At 50.2% G+C, this 16,422-nt stretch overlaps 5 protein-coding genes across 5 annotated transcripts; 2 read left to right on the plus strand and 3 right to left on the minus strand.

Moving 5' to 3' along the window:
• Positions 1–199: 199 nt before the first annotated feature.
• On the minus strand, positions 200–2,513 carry N7537_003146 (uncharacterized protein; the record flags this gene model as incomplete). Its single annotated transcript, XM_056894204.1, has 3 exons — positions 200–235; positions 302–1,870; positions 2,061–2,513. 3 exons carry the CDS (start codon positions 2,511–2,513, stop codon positions 200–202), a joined length of 2,058 nt encoding a protein of 685 aa, XP_056759199.1.
• Positions 2,514–3,322: 809 nt separating this feature from the next.
• On the plus strand, positions 3,323–4,805 carry N7537_003147 (retrograde cargo receptor ERV46; the record flags this gene model as incomplete). The annotated part of the gene is made up of 3 exons (XM_056894205.1): positions 3,323–3,515; positions 3,613–3,793; positions 3,863–4,805. 3 exons carry the CDS (start codon positions 3,323–3,325, stop codon positions 4,803–4,805), a joined length of 1,317 nt encoding a protein of 438 aa, XP_056759200.1.
• A 478-nt stretch (positions 4,806–5,283) lies between these two features.
• Positions 5,284–6,927, minus strand: N7537_003148 (uncharacterized protein; the record flags this gene model as incomplete). The annotated part of the gene is made up of 1 exon (XM_056894206.1): positions 5,284–6,927. One exon carries the CDS (start codon positions 6,925–6,927, stop codon positions 5,284–5,286), a length of 1,644 nt encoding a protein of 547 aa, XP_056759201.1.
• A 2,670-nt stretch (positions 6,928–9,597) lies between these two features.
• Positions 9,598–10,937, plus strand: N7537_003149 (glycoside hydrolase family 28 protein; the record flags this gene model as incomplete). The annotated part of the gene is made up of 4 exons (XM_056894207.1): positions 9,598–9,849; positions 9,903–10,325; positions 10,399–10,528; positions 10,609–10,937. 4 exons carry the CDS (start codon positions 9,598–9,600, stop codon positions 10,935–10,937), a joined length of 1,134 nt encoding a protein of 377 aa, XP_056759202.1.
• A 1,112-nt stretch (positions 10,938–12,049) lies between these two features.
• On the minus strand, positions 12,050–15,838 carry N7537_003150 (uncharacterized protein; the record flags this gene model as incomplete). Its single annotated transcript, XM_056894208.1, has 4 exons — positions 12,050–15,118; positions 15,173–15,327; positions 15,386–15,748; positions 15,823–15,838. 4 exons carry the CDS (start codon positions 15,836–15,838, stop codon positions 12,050–12,052), a joined length of 3,603 nt encoding a protein of 1,200 aa, XP_056759203.1.
• Between the last annotated feature and the right edge of the window lie 584 nt (positions 15,839–16,422).

Consider the following 16,422-nt stretch of genomic DNA (forward strand, 5'->3'; position numbering starts at 1 on the left):
GCCCAGTGGCCCATGTCCATATTTCGAAATAATCAAACCATTGCCGTTCGCCCAAGCCATGCAAGTAAAAAAAGGTACTGTCACATCAGATGCATTAGGCTTTCACGAAACCACTCCCGAGGACTAGCTAACAACAATGGAAACGGGAGTGGACGTGGAAGGTTTCAACAGAACCAGCGAACAGCCGAAGAGCAAGTGCTCAAAAGAAAGCGGTCGGAGGAAGTGCATTGGTAGCCTGTTGTAGAGTGTCGTTAGTATGATTCCATGCCAAATGAAGGGACTATCCTTGAAATTAGCTTACCTTAAGCTGTTCGAAGTTCTTCCAGGCAAGCTCGACATTCCAGTCATTTCCCGCGAGGGCCATCTCTGAGTATTCGAAAGTCATACCCGACTTGCCACTCATTTCAGCGACCATCTGCTCCTGCCGAAGCTGGGTGTCGGACTTTCCAGGTCGAGGCAAAGCGTATCCTTCAGCAACATTGCCCATCGGGGCAGCTGCGGGGACTGCGGGGACTGCGGGGAGAGAGGAGGGTGCAGGAGCCGCAGTGGGAACAGGACCGGGAGCGGGAACCTGGGGGACCTGGGAAAGTGCCTGGATCTCAGGGGACCATGCCTCATGTCCACCGAAAGCGCGCAGGCAGAAAATCTCGCTGACAACTCGGATGCCACCGGGGGTGTTACCGGGGCCAATAATAAAAGTTCGATCGAAGCTGCGGATCTCAACCTTACCACCAACGCTCTCCTCAAGCTGTCCGTGCACCATAAGGGAGATGCCACCAACGCCAGTGGGGCTCTGTCCAGTAGGGTCGGGGAGATGGGGAACCGGGTGGCATTCAAAGAGCCATTGCTCTGCCTTAGCAACAAGGTCTGGGTGGCGAGTGGGCGGGAGCGCATTGAAGACTTCGCGGATTTGCGCGACGCCCTTGAAGGAGCGGGACATGCGTGCTGAAAGGTGACTGATCTTGTCGAGATTTCGGCTCTTTCTGATGTATTCACCCCAACCTCCTGTCTCGGTTTGACCGGCCCGGGGAGCTGTGGTGTTTACATTCAGCGAAAAAGTGGATTGATCATCGTAGACAGTGCTGACGAGGCCGTTGCGATCGTTGTCATAGCCAGTGAAGAAAGCACGGACGAAGTTCTCGCCGACTTGAGACTCGTCAATGAAGTGAGGTGGCAAGACCGGGATCGGGGTCTTCTTCTGAGCTGCGACCTCTTCCGGGGTTCGAACTTGGACGTTGTTCAAAGTTTGCAGCTTGGGATACCACTTGAGCATGGTATCTTTGAAATTTGGATCGGAACTAATCTCGTTCTCAGTCAAGTCGAGGAAGATGAGGTTGCGGAATTTCCAGCGCCATCCAATCATCGCCTGCGAATTCTTGATGTCGTTCTTAGAGAGGTCCAGGTATTGGATATCGGGGAAAGATTGTGCGAGGGTCGTCACGGAGGCAATGTTGCTGAGCTTGTTTTCCGCCAGACTGACAAGTTCGACCGCCTCGCGTCGCTCAGCTACAGTCTTGAAGCCCAATTCCCAAACCTTCATGAGAGCAGGGAAGAATTTGGACTTAGTAGAGACAGTGTCGAAGATCCCCATCTCATTTAGATCGGGGTCGTCCGCCAGCTTCGACAAGTCAAGTAGCTTGGTGGCGGGGAAGAAGCGTTTGCCGAGGATAGTAGTCATTTTAACCTTTGTATCGGCGGTCGAGCCAGGAACGGGGTCCACTGCGGCCAGTTCGTGATCGAGTGCGGTAGCGGCAGTGTATTCTTCAACGGTAACATGAGCTCCGGCGAAAACATTGTTGTTGATACGAAGCATGTGACCCGCTAGATCTGGCCGAACGAATGCCACAAGAGTGTCACCTTCAGTGCGTGACTAATTTGAATGTTAGAAAGGTGCCAGGGGACCTTGAAAACCACGGTCACCCAAAGGGGAGGACGCCAAAAAGCCTAAAATGTGTCGATCGTCGTTTTGTAGGAGGGCCGTCCTCGAAAACGAGAGGACAGTGAAGCGAGGAACGTCGAGGACCGATGTTGGTGACCGCCATTGTGAACGAGAGACATACCTTTGTAATCTTTGCGCGGGGTCCGGATTTGATGAATGAGTTCATGCGTCGCTCGAGGAATGCGATGAGGCTCTCGATGCCGCCATCACGGTTGCTTGCCGCCTTACTTGATTTCCATCCTCGGACACTGAACTGTTCCAGGTCGCCGCCGGTTTTTTTCTTGTTGCGTTGGATGTTTGCTTGGCTGTCGGCGCTGTAAATGGCTCTTTGGATCAGATCCGAATCCCGGGGCTTGTTGCGAGCCTGGGCCCGGTTGCCAGCTCCTACAGCTCGGCCACCTGCGCCTGTGCCAGCGGCGCGGCCACCCAAGGCAGACTTGTCGGCACGGTTTCTCTTTGCACGAGCACCGCCCGCATCCATGTCCATATCGCCATCTCGGTCGGTGCGAGTAGGGCCCCGCTTGCGGATTCCCCCGCGGTCATTGCCGCCGCGGCGAGACTTCATGCTCTTCATGGCGGTTGAAGGAGAGAGTTGAGAGGTTGGTGGGATATCGGAGGTTCTTGTAAGGGGGGTTAAGCTGAAAGAAATCTGAAACTGCTAGGTTGAAGCGAGCAGCGCGCTTTGCGCCTCAGATCAGGCAGAAAGAAGTTGTTGGCATATGCGGAAAGCGCAGAAAGGTGACTCGGGAAAGTGGGAGGTAAAGAAAGAGCAAACTGAAAAGACTGGAGAAGAGGGGGGAGCTGCAGATTATGTAGTGCAGCTAGACAATAATAAAGTGACAGTGAATGACCAAAGAACAATAGAGCCGTGAATAACTAAAGTGAGTTCAAAGAAAAAGTGACGATTGGCACGTGATGAGGCGGCGTCCGCTGCTACTAATCCCGATTAGGAATCATTGACTCCCCACTAGTCCTGATTAGGTGATGACTCATTTCTTTGTTTCAGGTGGGCCAATCACATGCTGTCGTCTGTCCTCACGAGTGCTCCTCATACATTGAGCCTGCAAGTATGCCTGGCCACTTGGAGGCTTCAAATTGGCCTTGCTCTTGTCTCTATTGTCAGTCGCATTGAGTTTGAATTGACTCACTCGTACTCTATTGTTGGTATGGTTGCCTTCCCCGTCTTGTTTACTCCATTTACTTTGTTTGGTCTGTTTATTTGAATGGGATCTCCCTCATTCAATGGAGCTTGCGCGTCCAATGACCACGTAGCTGACCTATTCGTGTTCTTTTTGTCTTACAGGCATTTAATTCTCCGCCGCTGTCCACGATCCCTCGCTTGGCCTTTGCGCTTCACCCTATGGTCGTCAATTGACTGGCGAGATGTCCGCAAAGTCGCGATTCACGAGGCTAGACGCCTTCGCCAAGACCGTTGAAGATGCTCGCATTCGCACGAACTCCGGAGGTGTCATTACAATTGCTTCGTTGTTGATTGTTATGTGGCTGGTATGGGGTGAATGGGCCGACTACCGACGAGTTGTGGTGCTGCCGGAGCTTGTCGTCGATAAATCGCGAGGTATGAATAGAGTTTGGACTCAATTGGACCCACGATGGACCTGCAGAAGATACAATGTATAGGGCAAGGTCGCTAACGGCTCAATTTTGCTGTGCAGGAGAGCGGATGGAGATTCATTTGAACATGACCTTCCCTCGGCTGCCATGCGAGCTCTTGACCTTGGATGTGATGGATGTCTCTGGTGAGCAGCAGGTCGGCGTTGCCCATGGCGTGAACAAAGTCCGCCTGAGCCCATACAATGAAGGCGGCAAGGTGATTGATGTCCAGGCTTTGGACCTGTAAGTGCCAGTCCTTCCACCCGAAATCTTTCCTATCGTGATCACAACCTTATTATCGTCCTTTCCCAGACACTCTCCATCAGAAGCTGCGAAGCACTTGGCTCCCGACTACTGCGGTGAATGTGGTGGAGCTACGCCTCCCCCCAATGTTATCAAACCAGGATGCTGTACTACTTGTGAGGAAGTCCGCGAAGCATACGCCGAGAAGCAATGGGCCTTCGGTGACGGCAGCAACATCGAGCAGTGTAAGCGTGAAGGATATGCCGAGAAACTCGCCGAGCAGCGCCGTGAAGGATGTCGGATCGAGGGTGTGCTGAAGGTCAACAAGGTGGTTGGCAACTTCCACATTGCACCGGGCCGCAGCTTCACCTCTGGCAACATGCATGTCCACGATCTAGACGCCTATGTAGTCCCTAACGCAGGCCCATCGGAGCAGCACACGATGTCCCACTTGGTCCACGAGCTTCGCTTCGGACCCCAGCTCCCCACCGAGCTTGCCGGCCGCTGGGGTTGGACCGACCACCACCACACCAACCCGCTCGACGATACCAAGCAGGAGACTGACGAGCCCGCCTACAACTTCATGTACTTTGTCAAGGTTGTCTCGACATCGTACTTGCCTCTAGGCTGGGATCCACAGTTCTCGACCTCCATCCACAACGCCTACGACAACGCGCCTCTTGGCTCCCACGGCCTCGCCTACGGTTCTCAGGGTAGTATCGAGGCTCACCAGTACTCGGTCACCTCTCACAAGCGTCCTCTTTCCGGTGGAAATGATGCTGCGGAGGGCCACAAGGAACGCGTACATGCCGGCGGCGGTATTCCAGGTGTCTTCTTCAACTACGATATCTCCCCTATGAAGGTTGTCAACCGTGAGGCTCGCCCGAAGACTTTCACTAACTTCCTCACTGGTATCTGTGCTATCATCGGTGGTACTCTGACTGTCGCTGCTGCTTTGGACCGCGGTCTGTATGAAGGTGCCATACGTGTCAAGAAGTTGCATTCGAGCTAGATGTTGATATCTAGTCGGAGATAAGATAAGATTCAGTATTTACAAAACATCTCTTTGCATGGGATGATCTACTCTAGCATGAGGTAGGTGCTTTTTCGGCGTGGAGAGGTGAGCTGAAGCATCGTGGAAGCGAGGGAAGTTGGCACTTGTGGCGTTCTTGGGATACCTTAATAAATGTTTTGCCATTGCGCTATTTTGAGCTAAGATGTAGCTATTCATCTATCGATACCATCGAATCTTTGTGACTGAAAAGTAAATTTGCAGTTGTTGCAGCTGATTGCATTCGAGTTGTTTGTCAGGAGTATATCGTCACGTGATGTATACCCACTTTCCCCTTTCGGAAGTATATAGTTCCCCGGGTTCCGATAACGAACTTTTTGACGGCACGTCTAGACTGAAGTATAAGGGTAATACTCTAAAAACAATTATCACATACAAGCGAAGAGAGAATATAATCCATCAACCCCAAACACAACAACTACCCCACAACCGAAGCTCTCGCCCGACTATTCCTCCTACTCTCAGTATGCCTCTCCCGATCAGCAGCCAGCTGCTGCGCGAATTTACTCTTCGCCCTAATTTCTGGTCCCTTCCAGTAGAACACATAAATCGGAATCATAACCAAGAACCCCACACAGCCGAGCAGCGTACTCGCCCACTGGAGATGATACTTGCTCCCCATATTCTGGTACATGGGGGTTGAGTACATGGTCGCGACACCAGCGAGGAAGTCTCTCGAAAAGCCATTACCTCCCGTTGCAGATGCAGAGTACGGCCCATACGCTGCAACCATATAGTCTATCGTCGCCATGTAGATTGCGTAGTTTGCCATTGCGATTAGACAGGCAAAGATGCATGGCGCGATCCATGGGATTGGCGGGCCCATTGATGTCCACGCGAAGCCGAGGAGACCGATTGGTTCGAGGGGTGCGATGAAGAGGAGGAGGAGGAGACGGCGTTCGGCCAGACGACTTGCGGGGCCGCTTTGGCGGCGTATTTGGATTTGGCGGTGGATGTCGGGTAGGAAGATTATATATGCTATTACGTAGCCGATGAGAATTGAGGCGAATGTTAGGCCGACGGCTAGCACGCTGAAGGACCACTGTTCAAAGACTAGAGTGAAGGACTCGGTGAAGACGAAGATCAGGGCATCCGAGAAACCGGAGAGGAGAGAGAGGAATAGGACGATTGGTTCGCGGAGGAACATCTCGAATGGCCGGATCCAGATTCGTAGGACGTCGTGGAAGTCTAGACGTGGGGTTTTGAGTTCGTTCGGACCCCAGATGTCTTCTCCGTTCTTGCGGCGGCGCTTCGCTTCGCGGTCGACCAGGATCGTCGTGCGGGTTTCTGGCACGATGAAGAAGTGCAGGATCTGCGTTACGGCTCCGACAATCAATTGGATCCAGAATACCCATCGCCAGGTGAGCCATTCGCCAATCATACCGCCGAAGAAGGGTCCGACGGTTGATCCGCCCACTGACGAGAGAACCACAAAGGCTACCGCATAGCCTTGGTCGTCGGCTTCCCACATATCTGCTGTCATACCGAGGGTGACTGAGCCTCCGGCGGAACTGAGACCGCCGAGAACACGACATACGACGATTGTGCCGTAGTTGGGTGCGAGGGCGCATGGGATTTGCCAGATGTTCACAAGGAATAAGGAGAGCTGCATGATGGGCCAGCGGCCGAATTCCTCGCTCCATGGTGCCCAGAGCTCACATCCGAATGCATACGCCACTAAGAACACACACTGTCCGACTCGCGCGGCTTGTTCGCTGATGTGGAATTTTTCGGTCAGACCGGCGACAGCGTTGGCATAGACGCCTGTGTTGAAGTTCATAGACATCTGGACTACGAAGATGACGGAGAGAATTGTCCATTTCTTCCATGTTGGGAAGCAGAAGCCGAGCTTTTCGTAGCAGTCGTCTTCTGTGAGCTCGGGTTTGCCGCCGGTACGCAGCTTGGGTTTATCGTCGTGGCTTGCTGTGTCGGAGCTGGAGGCGTGTTCGGCGTGGGTGTCGACGCCCCTTTCTGTTTCGATCTTATTTGCTTGTGGGTTGGCTTCATCTTTGAAGCTTGATGTCCTTGGCTTCTCGGGGTCTAGGGAGTCCAGGGCAGCCATCTGGCAGGTTGTGTTGATTGAGATCTATTGTATAGATATGCTCGGTTCACAATGGTACATTGGAAATTGGAGGATCATAAACAGAGAATAAACATATGGTTTGTTCTATGCATGAAGATTGCACAGAAGATATCAGGCTAGTTATTAACGTATCGAGAAGCAGCGCACTGGCCCGATATGCCAGAATAGCGGCCATGGTCATTCGACACTATCACTAGATTTATGTACATAGTACTTTTGTTCAATGGGATATCCAATGATATCCACTCAAAACTTGAGAAAACCTGTTCCCCAGCATTGGGATTCTCCGCCCTACGAGCCGGAGCGTCGGCAACCCTCCACTACGTCATTCCAGCCCCAGGCTACGTCAAATGTCGAGGATTTTATCTACTCCCCGCAGCCTCTATGTTCAATCATATCTTTCTCAAATGTTTTAGTTTATAAATTAGAGGAATTAGGTGGGGAAATGCTGTCATAGAATATTGTCTTTGTTGGTCCCATTGGCCCAAGGATTCTTTCTATATCGTACATAACATCCATAACCACCGAAGTAACACCAATGTAGATTGTTGTCATACGATGACAGTTATTGTACCATACAAATATAGTCCTAAATATAGTCCTATGGCGCCCTAGTGTGGTGTGACGTAACACCCTATGTAGTCTATATTTCTCTTGAATAATTTTGCATAAGACTTAGGTATTAAGCTTTGGCATAAGAAATAAATGAGTCATGTAGATATTTCTACTTGATCTTAATTGGCACTAAGACTCCCTTGGTAATGGCCGGATTTTGTGCTCATCTTCCATATGAACTATATAATATATGGGTGTATGGTGTATTTTTGAGCCTTATGGCAAGCATAAAAAGGTGTGGAACATGCCGTCGCTTATATATCTTGCTAACTACTACTTCATGTATATTGTAGCTTATTCTGGATTGGTCCATAGCGAAGTCTTAGAAGATACATGACTCCGCTACCAGATCTTCCGATTATACGTATCGCCACTCTTGAACCCGAATATTAGCTTTATAACGTACCATGTCGTATACATTGGAGCTTTCTGATCTTCCGATTTTTTTTTCTAAAAGCCATCTTTTACATCACCAAATTGCATTCCATATTTTCTTTGAGAGTAACTAGCTGCCTATTATGTCCACGGGTACATACTCTCTTTATTACTACAAAGTGCTTTTTCAGGAAAAGTACCACAGAAAAAATAATGTAGGAAATACCTACGAAGATGAATGGTGGGAAGTAAATCTACCAGGGAGAATTGCGGACTTTTGTACCCCGCGTGATTGCGCTTCGGGCATCTGACTCTCAAGGTTATACATACAAGTTACATAAGTCTTACAGGGTATACCTAGGACATTGAATACTATATAAAATAAGGATATACTATACAGATAGAGATCTGTATCTACAACACTCTTAACTAGAAACCCTTTACCCTCAGCCTCCCCATCCCTCACAACCCTCACAAACCGCGTAACCACTCTCGGGACATCTTAATAAGCGTTGACATGGCTACTAGGAGCAAAAGAGGGGAGAAAGAAAGATTGATTTCTGCTACCAAACATAGAGCTGCTTAACTAGTTATACTTAACTATGTCTGGATGAAGCCTGGGAAACAAGGCATCCAAGAGACATCTAAAGTATTCATCCCAACCAGTGTCTCAACAAATTTAGTCGGTAACACTATTTCCTCTTCGGGTTTGCGTTTTCGTATTCTAGATATACGAAGGCAGCAATAAGAGTCCTGTCTCAGAAGATAGGGGTATAGAGCCAAGTTGTGCTCCGCATAATAAGCAGTGGAGTGGAGACTGGGTGCCCCTTTAGGTATAGATTGAGCGGTACCTGAAGGCTTGATATATTGCGCATTCCTCCGACTCTTCCGCGATGTACACGATACTCGGCCGCGTATGCCTTGCCTTGCGAGGTCTTTTTCAGAAGTCCTTTTGGATATCTTTCTAGATATCCTTTTAGATCTCTTCTTTTCGTAGATATTTTCCCAGATATTTTGGCAACCTTCCACAGTTTCATAGATCGGCGGAAAAAAAAGCGGGAAAAGGCTTAATTTGTGAAGCTGGGTCCACGTACATGTCTACATATCTGTTCTCTCCTACACATGGCTTTCGGAGTTGACAGTTCTAAGACATATACTCCGTATTTGTTATAGCTATTAATTCATCCGAAAATTCACCGGCTTCACACGTTAAACCAGGCCCATATTAGTTTAGCCATCGGCTCGCACAACCTCGTTCAAATCCACTACATGGTGGATCCCCACTTAGAACTCTCAACGTCTTTATTCGAAACAACCACCCAAAGCCCCAAATGAGCTTGACTTATTCTACCACCCCTTGGCCGGATACGTGTTCCATGTCCATGGCCGGTTTGAATCTGAAACGGGGGCCCGCAGCACGGATAACTTCCAAGGTCCAGCATCACATTGGAGGAAAATTCATGCTCCCAAAGAATTCGGCCCAAGGAATATTCGGGTTCTTCACGTTTTAATTTGGTTCTAGCTCTGGATTCTAGTTCGTTTCAGAATGACCCGTAGAAGTATATAAGACTCTCCTTGTCTGCTCTTTTGAAGAATCACAAAAAAAACATCACGCTCTTTCTAAACTTCACATTCATTTCTATTCATACTTTCTTTATCATGGCTTCCAGCTTCAAACTTGGCTTGATTGCCCTGCTCGGTGCTGCTGCTGTCAATGCAGCTCCCGCCGCAGAGGCTAACGTTCTTGGAACCTCTCTCCTTGCCCCTCGTGCTTCTTGTACCTTCTCCGGCACCACCGGTGCTGCAGCTGCCATCAAGAGCAAGACTTCTTGCTCAACCATTACCCTGAGCAACGTCGTTGTCCCAGCCGGAACTACTCTGGACCTGACAGGACTGAAGACGGGCACCACCGTAAGCTCGTCACAATCTCCAACCTGAATCTCTATACTAACCACACCGCATAGGTCATCTTCGAAGGAACCACCACCTTCGACTACAAGGAATGGGAAGGTCCCCTGATCTCTGTTTCCGGAACATCCATCACCGTCCAGGGAGCCGCAGGCGCGCAGCTCAACGGAGATGGTGCCCGCTGGTGGGACGGCAAGGGAGGCAACGGCGGCAAGAAGAAGCCCAAGTTCTTCAACGCCCACAGTCTGACCAACTCCAAGATTGAGAACATCTACATCAAGAACTCCCCCGTGCAAGTCTTCAGCATCAACGGCGCCAAGGAGTTGACTCTCAGTGGAATCACCATCGACAACGCCGATGGAGACAGCCAGGGCGGCCACAACACCGACGCTTTCGACGTCGGCTCCAGCGACGGTGTCTACATCACCAGCCCTATCGTCCACAACCAGGATGACTGTCTGGCTGTCAACTCCGGCACTGTATGTATATAGCCAAAACATACCCAAGCCGAGCTTATCTTATTTGGACCCATGAGCTAACTAATATTTCCAGAACGTCCACTTCACCGGCGCTCAGTGCACCGGCGGCCACGGTATCTCCATCGGCTCCGTCGGCGGACGCTCTGACAACGTCGTTAACGGTGTCACCGTCGAGAACTGCACCATCAAGAACTCCCAGAACGGTACGCGAAGATGTTCACCCAGTTTCAGTTGCATTAAAATTCTTTATCGATGTTAGTATTCTAATACTCCAGTTCTACAGGTGTTCGCATCAAGACCGTCTACGGCGCCACCGGCTCCGTCAAGGGCGTCACCTACAAGGACATCACTCTCTCCGGAATCACCAAGTACGGTATCGTTATCGAGCAGGACTACAAGAACGGCAGCCCTACCGGTACCCCCACCAACGGCGTCCCCATCACCGGTCTGACTATCGACAACGTCCACGGATCTGTCTCCAGCAGCGCTACCGATACCTACATCCTCTGTGCCTCTGGTGCTTGCTCCAACTGGTCTTGGAGTGGCGTTGCCATCACCGGTGGTGAGACTAGCAAGAAGTGCACTGGTATTCCCAGCGGTGCTAGCTGCTAAATGCCACTTGGGATTTTGAGTCGGACTGTGTAGACCTTTGGACTCTTTTTTGATTGGGTTTTGTTGGCTGTTTTGGGCTACTTGCTCACCTCGTGTATACTATTTTGCCTCTAGAGGAGGCACCTGAATCGAATTGCAAATTTGTCATTTGATCAAAATATTTCTTACTATAATAGCTCTTTTTAAATCTCGTATGCCAGGGCAGAATGAAATTCAGAACGAGGAAATCCACTTGCATTATGTTATGGTCTGCTTATTATCTCTTTAGCATTTGCTAGCAGAACCAGTGGCATGGCTATGGATAGGTCCTGGATTCTGACAGATGTGTCATCGTGCGCAGACTGCTTCCACAAGCCGCGGAGACCTTGATAAAGTTCTTCCTGTATGTGCGGCAGTCTTTTTTGATGTAATATTTATCGATTCAAATGCCAGACGCTGCACATTGTTTAGATCATCCTTCCCAAAGAAAGATTCGTGAAGAATCCGCAGATCTACCGCCTGGTAAGGTAATTCAAAAGCAAATGACGTAGAGCCTGTGGGTGCAACTAACTGTGATGTAAATTTACTACTACAAAATATATTACTCGAAAGAAGGAATGTGAAAAAGAAAAGGAGTAATCGCCTGGTGTGATATCCATGGTCAATCTATACCGCGTACATACAGGCCGCATATTTCCACGAGTCTGATCTACATGTTAAACAAACATGTGAATAAAAAGAGGAGAGTAAAGGCAAGGACCCCGATATAATGATAAGCAAGTGGCTCGCATGAAAAAATCAGGGACGGACGATCCCACCACGCCCATCTGGAACTCCGGTTGGATGCGTGATGCAAAGAAGCAAAGAAGCAAGGAAGCAATGAAGCAATGAGAGACAAAGAGATGATAATGAGTGATGTTTTAGAGTGTAAGGAAAAGGAATGCGTGTAGGAGAAACGAGTTGGAAGCCAAGTGCAAAGGTTTGATAGGTATGCAGGAATGGTGAGTTGAACATAAAAAAAGAATGACGCTGCTAATGATGTGTAGGGAATGAGGACTGAAAGGAAAGTTGAGGTTGTGATAAAAACAATGGATGGGTGACAGAAACAGTCAGACCCGAGGGGAGGAACCGGTTTATTTCGCGTGGGTATAGTACCTCGGTTCTTGGCTATAGGGCTGGCTTTGTTGATAGCTAGGCAGTGTTTGAGCTTGCGCAAGCTGTCCGTACCAGGATGATCGACGGGGTTCGTCGGGGCGGGCTGTCTGGTTTAGGGCATCCCATGTGTGGCTGGCAGCCGGCATGTTGTACATGGACTCGTGGCGACCATGTTGAGATTGATACACAGAACCAGCCTGTTGGGGCTGCATATGCTGAGGTGCGAACGACGGCGCGAACTGCTGAGGCGCATACTGTTGCAGATTCATCAGGTGTTGCTGACGGTGGGCAATGGCCTGTTGAACCGCCTGATTCGACATTCCCTCCCGCATTTCACGCTTCTCGCGCTCCCGAGCATCGATATGTGAGACAAGGCCCATAGGGTTCACCGGCGCCTGTGGTTTCCGGTTGTCATTTGACATATTGAAGAATGAAGAACCAGTCATGCGGGCAACATGCTCCTGTTCACGAGCGGAAAGATTGGTTGAGGCCTCGTTGTAGTTAAGCATACCCTGGGCACCACGAGACGAAGGTCGATAGTTGGGATCTCGCTGAGGGGCCATGGGCGAATTGGGATGGGCATACTGTGTCCAGTCGCCAGATACTGGACGGTGTACCGACATAGGATTGGAAGGGGTGCGATTGTGGAGATGCACCGGAGGACTGGGGGCGGCCCGTTGCTGCACGAACTGTTCCGGTGTAAGACCTCCACCTGGGGTAACAGGGCGACCGGAAGCCATTCCAGGCTGCCATAGCATACTCCGTCGAAATTCCTCCCCGGTGGAAGGCCGGGCATTCGCTTGATCGATTGCTTGAGTAGGAATGGAAAATTTGGTTCCCGATGAATCATTGCGTTGGTGCATTGGTTTTCTCAGGGTGTCTGATGTGGTTGGCCGCCCAGTAGTAGGCATATAGGTCATAGTTGGGCCGAAGTCAACAGTGGGAATATCCGGGTTCGAGGTTGGGGGCTTGTCCATAGTATAATGAGTATCGCCAATGACATAATCTTTGACAGCTGGGACTCCCACAGTCTTCATGACACCCATTCTGGGTTTGGTGGACGCAATAGATTTCTTGCTGTAGACAGAACCGTGGGTGCTAGCATAGTCAGGCGAAACCGTCGATGCATCATCATAAATGCTCTCGTCCTCATTCCCGTTTCTTTTCCCAGTAGATGAGATTGGGGATGGAAGATGAGGGGCAATTTTATTCAACGCATCTTCATCAAGGGTATGGCGAAGATCCTCGAAACTCGGTTCGCTTGGTGACTGTGGCTCTGTCACGAAAAGGGTTTTCTGGGGGAGTGGCTTGCGTCGCACGGATTTGTTGGAGTCAATCTGCATCCGTTGAGGGGAATATCTCTGGGGGGAAACCCGCTGTGGACTGCCAGTAGTACTGGGTGTGTTCGGGCGATGCTCCGGAACTGAGGGAGGTTGAACAGGGAATGCAAGGCCTAAGCCCTCGTCACTTGATGAAGCTACAAGAGAGTTTGTGGACACAACGGGGCCAGGAGTATAGACCCTGTCGAAGCCCCTGTCCTGGGGCTGTTGGTTGTTCGTAGTCTGTGCCTGGTGGCTTTTCCATGCAGCACCGGCGGCTGCCGCGCTCAGTCCCATCGTTCCGACTGATGTGAGTTGCGAAAGTGTTGCGTGAGACATCCGGTTGTTTGCCAACCTCTGCTCCGAAGAAGCCTCTGGTCGGTTAATGGGCATCTCTTTGGGTCCATGCGAAAATGCGGGTGGATTTTCAACAGGAGCCGGTGGGGTGCGTGGAGGGAGCTGTTCTTCGACTGGCGGGCCACGGGGACGGTCGAGATTTGGGTCGCTCCCGGAGCTGGTACTCTCAGCGATAGGCGCGACCGCTGGAACGCCACGGTGCATCAGATCTTGAGAAGATGAGTCAGGTGAGCTCTCAGGTAAAGACCCCCGGCCTGGCCGAGAGCCAGTGTTAAAGCCCGTGGTATCAGAAACCACGCGGTTGTGATACACAACGGGTGAGCCCTCGTTTTGGGGGACTTCATGAATAATAGCCTCAGTAGAATTGTTGAATTCAGGCTTGTTCTCGAGACCCGCAAACTGGCGGCGAGTAGAGTCCATAGGGATATCACTGGTTCGGCCAGACATTGAGCGATAACGAGGTCTCGTGCTGTTGACACTGTTGGTTCGGCTCCTGCCAGATGAAATTCGGCGCTGTGTTGCCTCTTTGAGCTGTTTCCTCCACTGAGCTTCGCTCCATTCTTGGCTTCCCGGGGTTTGAAGAAGACTGGCAATGTCAAGCACATCAAGATAACCGTAGCGTCGCTCCTTGGGGAAGGCAAACATGATACTCTTAATGTGATTAGTGTCTGCCACTAGGCGAGTAGGACGGCCATAGAGATTGAAAGTATCGAATGTCGGGAAAAGGAAGCGCAGCATCATCTCCAATCCAGAAACCGCGGCATGTGGCTCAGGCATGACAAAAACAAGACCCTCTGAGGAAGAATCCGGCGAATGCGTGGTAATCCATCCTTCCAACTTCACCAGGGTGGATGCATCAATTAGTGCCTTGGATTGTGGATAAATCGCATGTGCCGAGTAAACCTGGGTAACCGTTGCAATGGGAATCACCTTTTTCGTCTTCTTCGTCTCGTAAAACTTGATGTTTCCGGTAACAGGCATTGTCAATCGATCATATGCCGATTTCTTCATGACTTTCCGCGCCTTTTGGAGCTCCTTTTCGTCTGGTGGGCTGATCACAAACCAGCACCGTCTCCACGGGGTTCCTGCTCCAAATCGTACACGCGCCCAATCCTCGTACTTGAATTTGGTGGGCGCCATGATAGAGTTGATTCCATTGAGAGTTCTTCCTCTCGCTGCAATCAAAGAACCGGTGTAAGCTTCGTACAAAGAAGTGTGTTCGAACATCGCCAGACGAATCGCCGCAGTCCATTGGGTTAGTGAGTTGAAAGAATTGAAATGCAAGAGGTATCGATTTTTGCCAGCGGAAGAAAGGCTGAGTACGTTCTTCAATGGTTGTACGGCTCCATTTTGGATCGGAAGAGTCTCAATCTGCGAGTAACTGGTGAGTTCAGGTCTGACAATTCTGGGAAGCTAAAAGCGCACCATCTTAATAGACGCATCGGCCAAGTTAATGAAGGTCGCCGGGACCTCTTCTCCACCTGCTGCGTCCAGCGCAGCGCCATCCCACAGTGAAAGAACAGTTCCGACCAGCTGTGCGTAGCATTCCACCCATTGCCGATCACCAGAATTTCGTCCGTCTGCCACGTGTTAGCCCACTTTTCCCGCAAGGTGCCGGGGGGGTGGAAGTTCACTTACGAGAATCCTGATCATTCAGTTTTAAAAAGTATCCTTCATGGTAGACCTTGTTTGTGTGGATATTGAGGAACGAAAAGATTGGCGATAACTCCGGTGGTGTATCGCCCGCCTGCTGCATAAGAGGTGGGTTGCGTGAGAAGATCATGGATGCCGGTCGCGAGCCATTTCCGACTCTTGGTCCAGAGCTCGCAGGGGACGATGATTCGGTCGGAGGAGACGGTGTATCGGGAGGGGTTTGCCACTGGGGTGGTGTGTCGGACGGAGTCACGTTGGCCACTGGCGTAACGTTCTTCGCCAACTTTTTGCTTTCTTTAGCAGAATCATTGTGCTTCGATCCCCCCAAGCTGGATATAAACGAGCGAACTAGTAAAACGCAAGGGAGAGTCAATAACGGGCTCTAGTGCACTTCCCGGCATACCCGGGAAGGATCGACTTACCACGCGAACGGCCCATGACGTCGGAATGTGATGTGCGGACAAGAACCTCAGTAGACTCTTTGAGAATTACCCCTCACTGAGTTCGACTGTGAAACGTGTTGAAAGTAAAGAGAGGGACTGGAGCGTAGTGGGATTTAAAAGGAAACTGTCCGAGGTAGGTCGAATTGCGCTGAACGAGAGACTGTCAAATAGCGACTGCGCCTTGACCGAATATGAGAGCAATCAATCCATAGAGTCCACACAAGGTGAAGGAAGAATAAGAATGAATGAGAACGAGTGGTTGGGTCGGAGTTTAGGAGTGTAGGGAAATCGAGCTCTGCCAAGGAAGATGACGTTACAAGCTGGGTACGTCTTCGCTAATCACCGGGATTAACGATCCTTGTTTTTTATTTTTAATTTTTTCAGAGACAAAGGAGAGAGAAAGAGAAGAGGATTGGGATAATTAGAAGAATAGGAGGATTAAAGAGAGAAGGAGAGGAGCCAAAGACGAACCAAAACTACCGGTCATTTGGTCATTTGGGCAAGTCCCGAGAGAAGACTAAACATTCCACGCTACACCAGTAATATACTTATAACTACGGAGTATGTACGTATGTTGTA

Source organism: Penicillium hordei (assembly GCF_028827395.1).
Source record: "Penicillium hordei strain IBT 12815 chromosome Unknown utg000001l_segment0_segment0, whole genome shotgun sequence".
Lineage (NCBI taxonomy): Eukaryota > Fungi > Ascomycota > Eurotiomycetes > Eurotiales > Aspergillaceae > Penicillium > Penicillium hordei.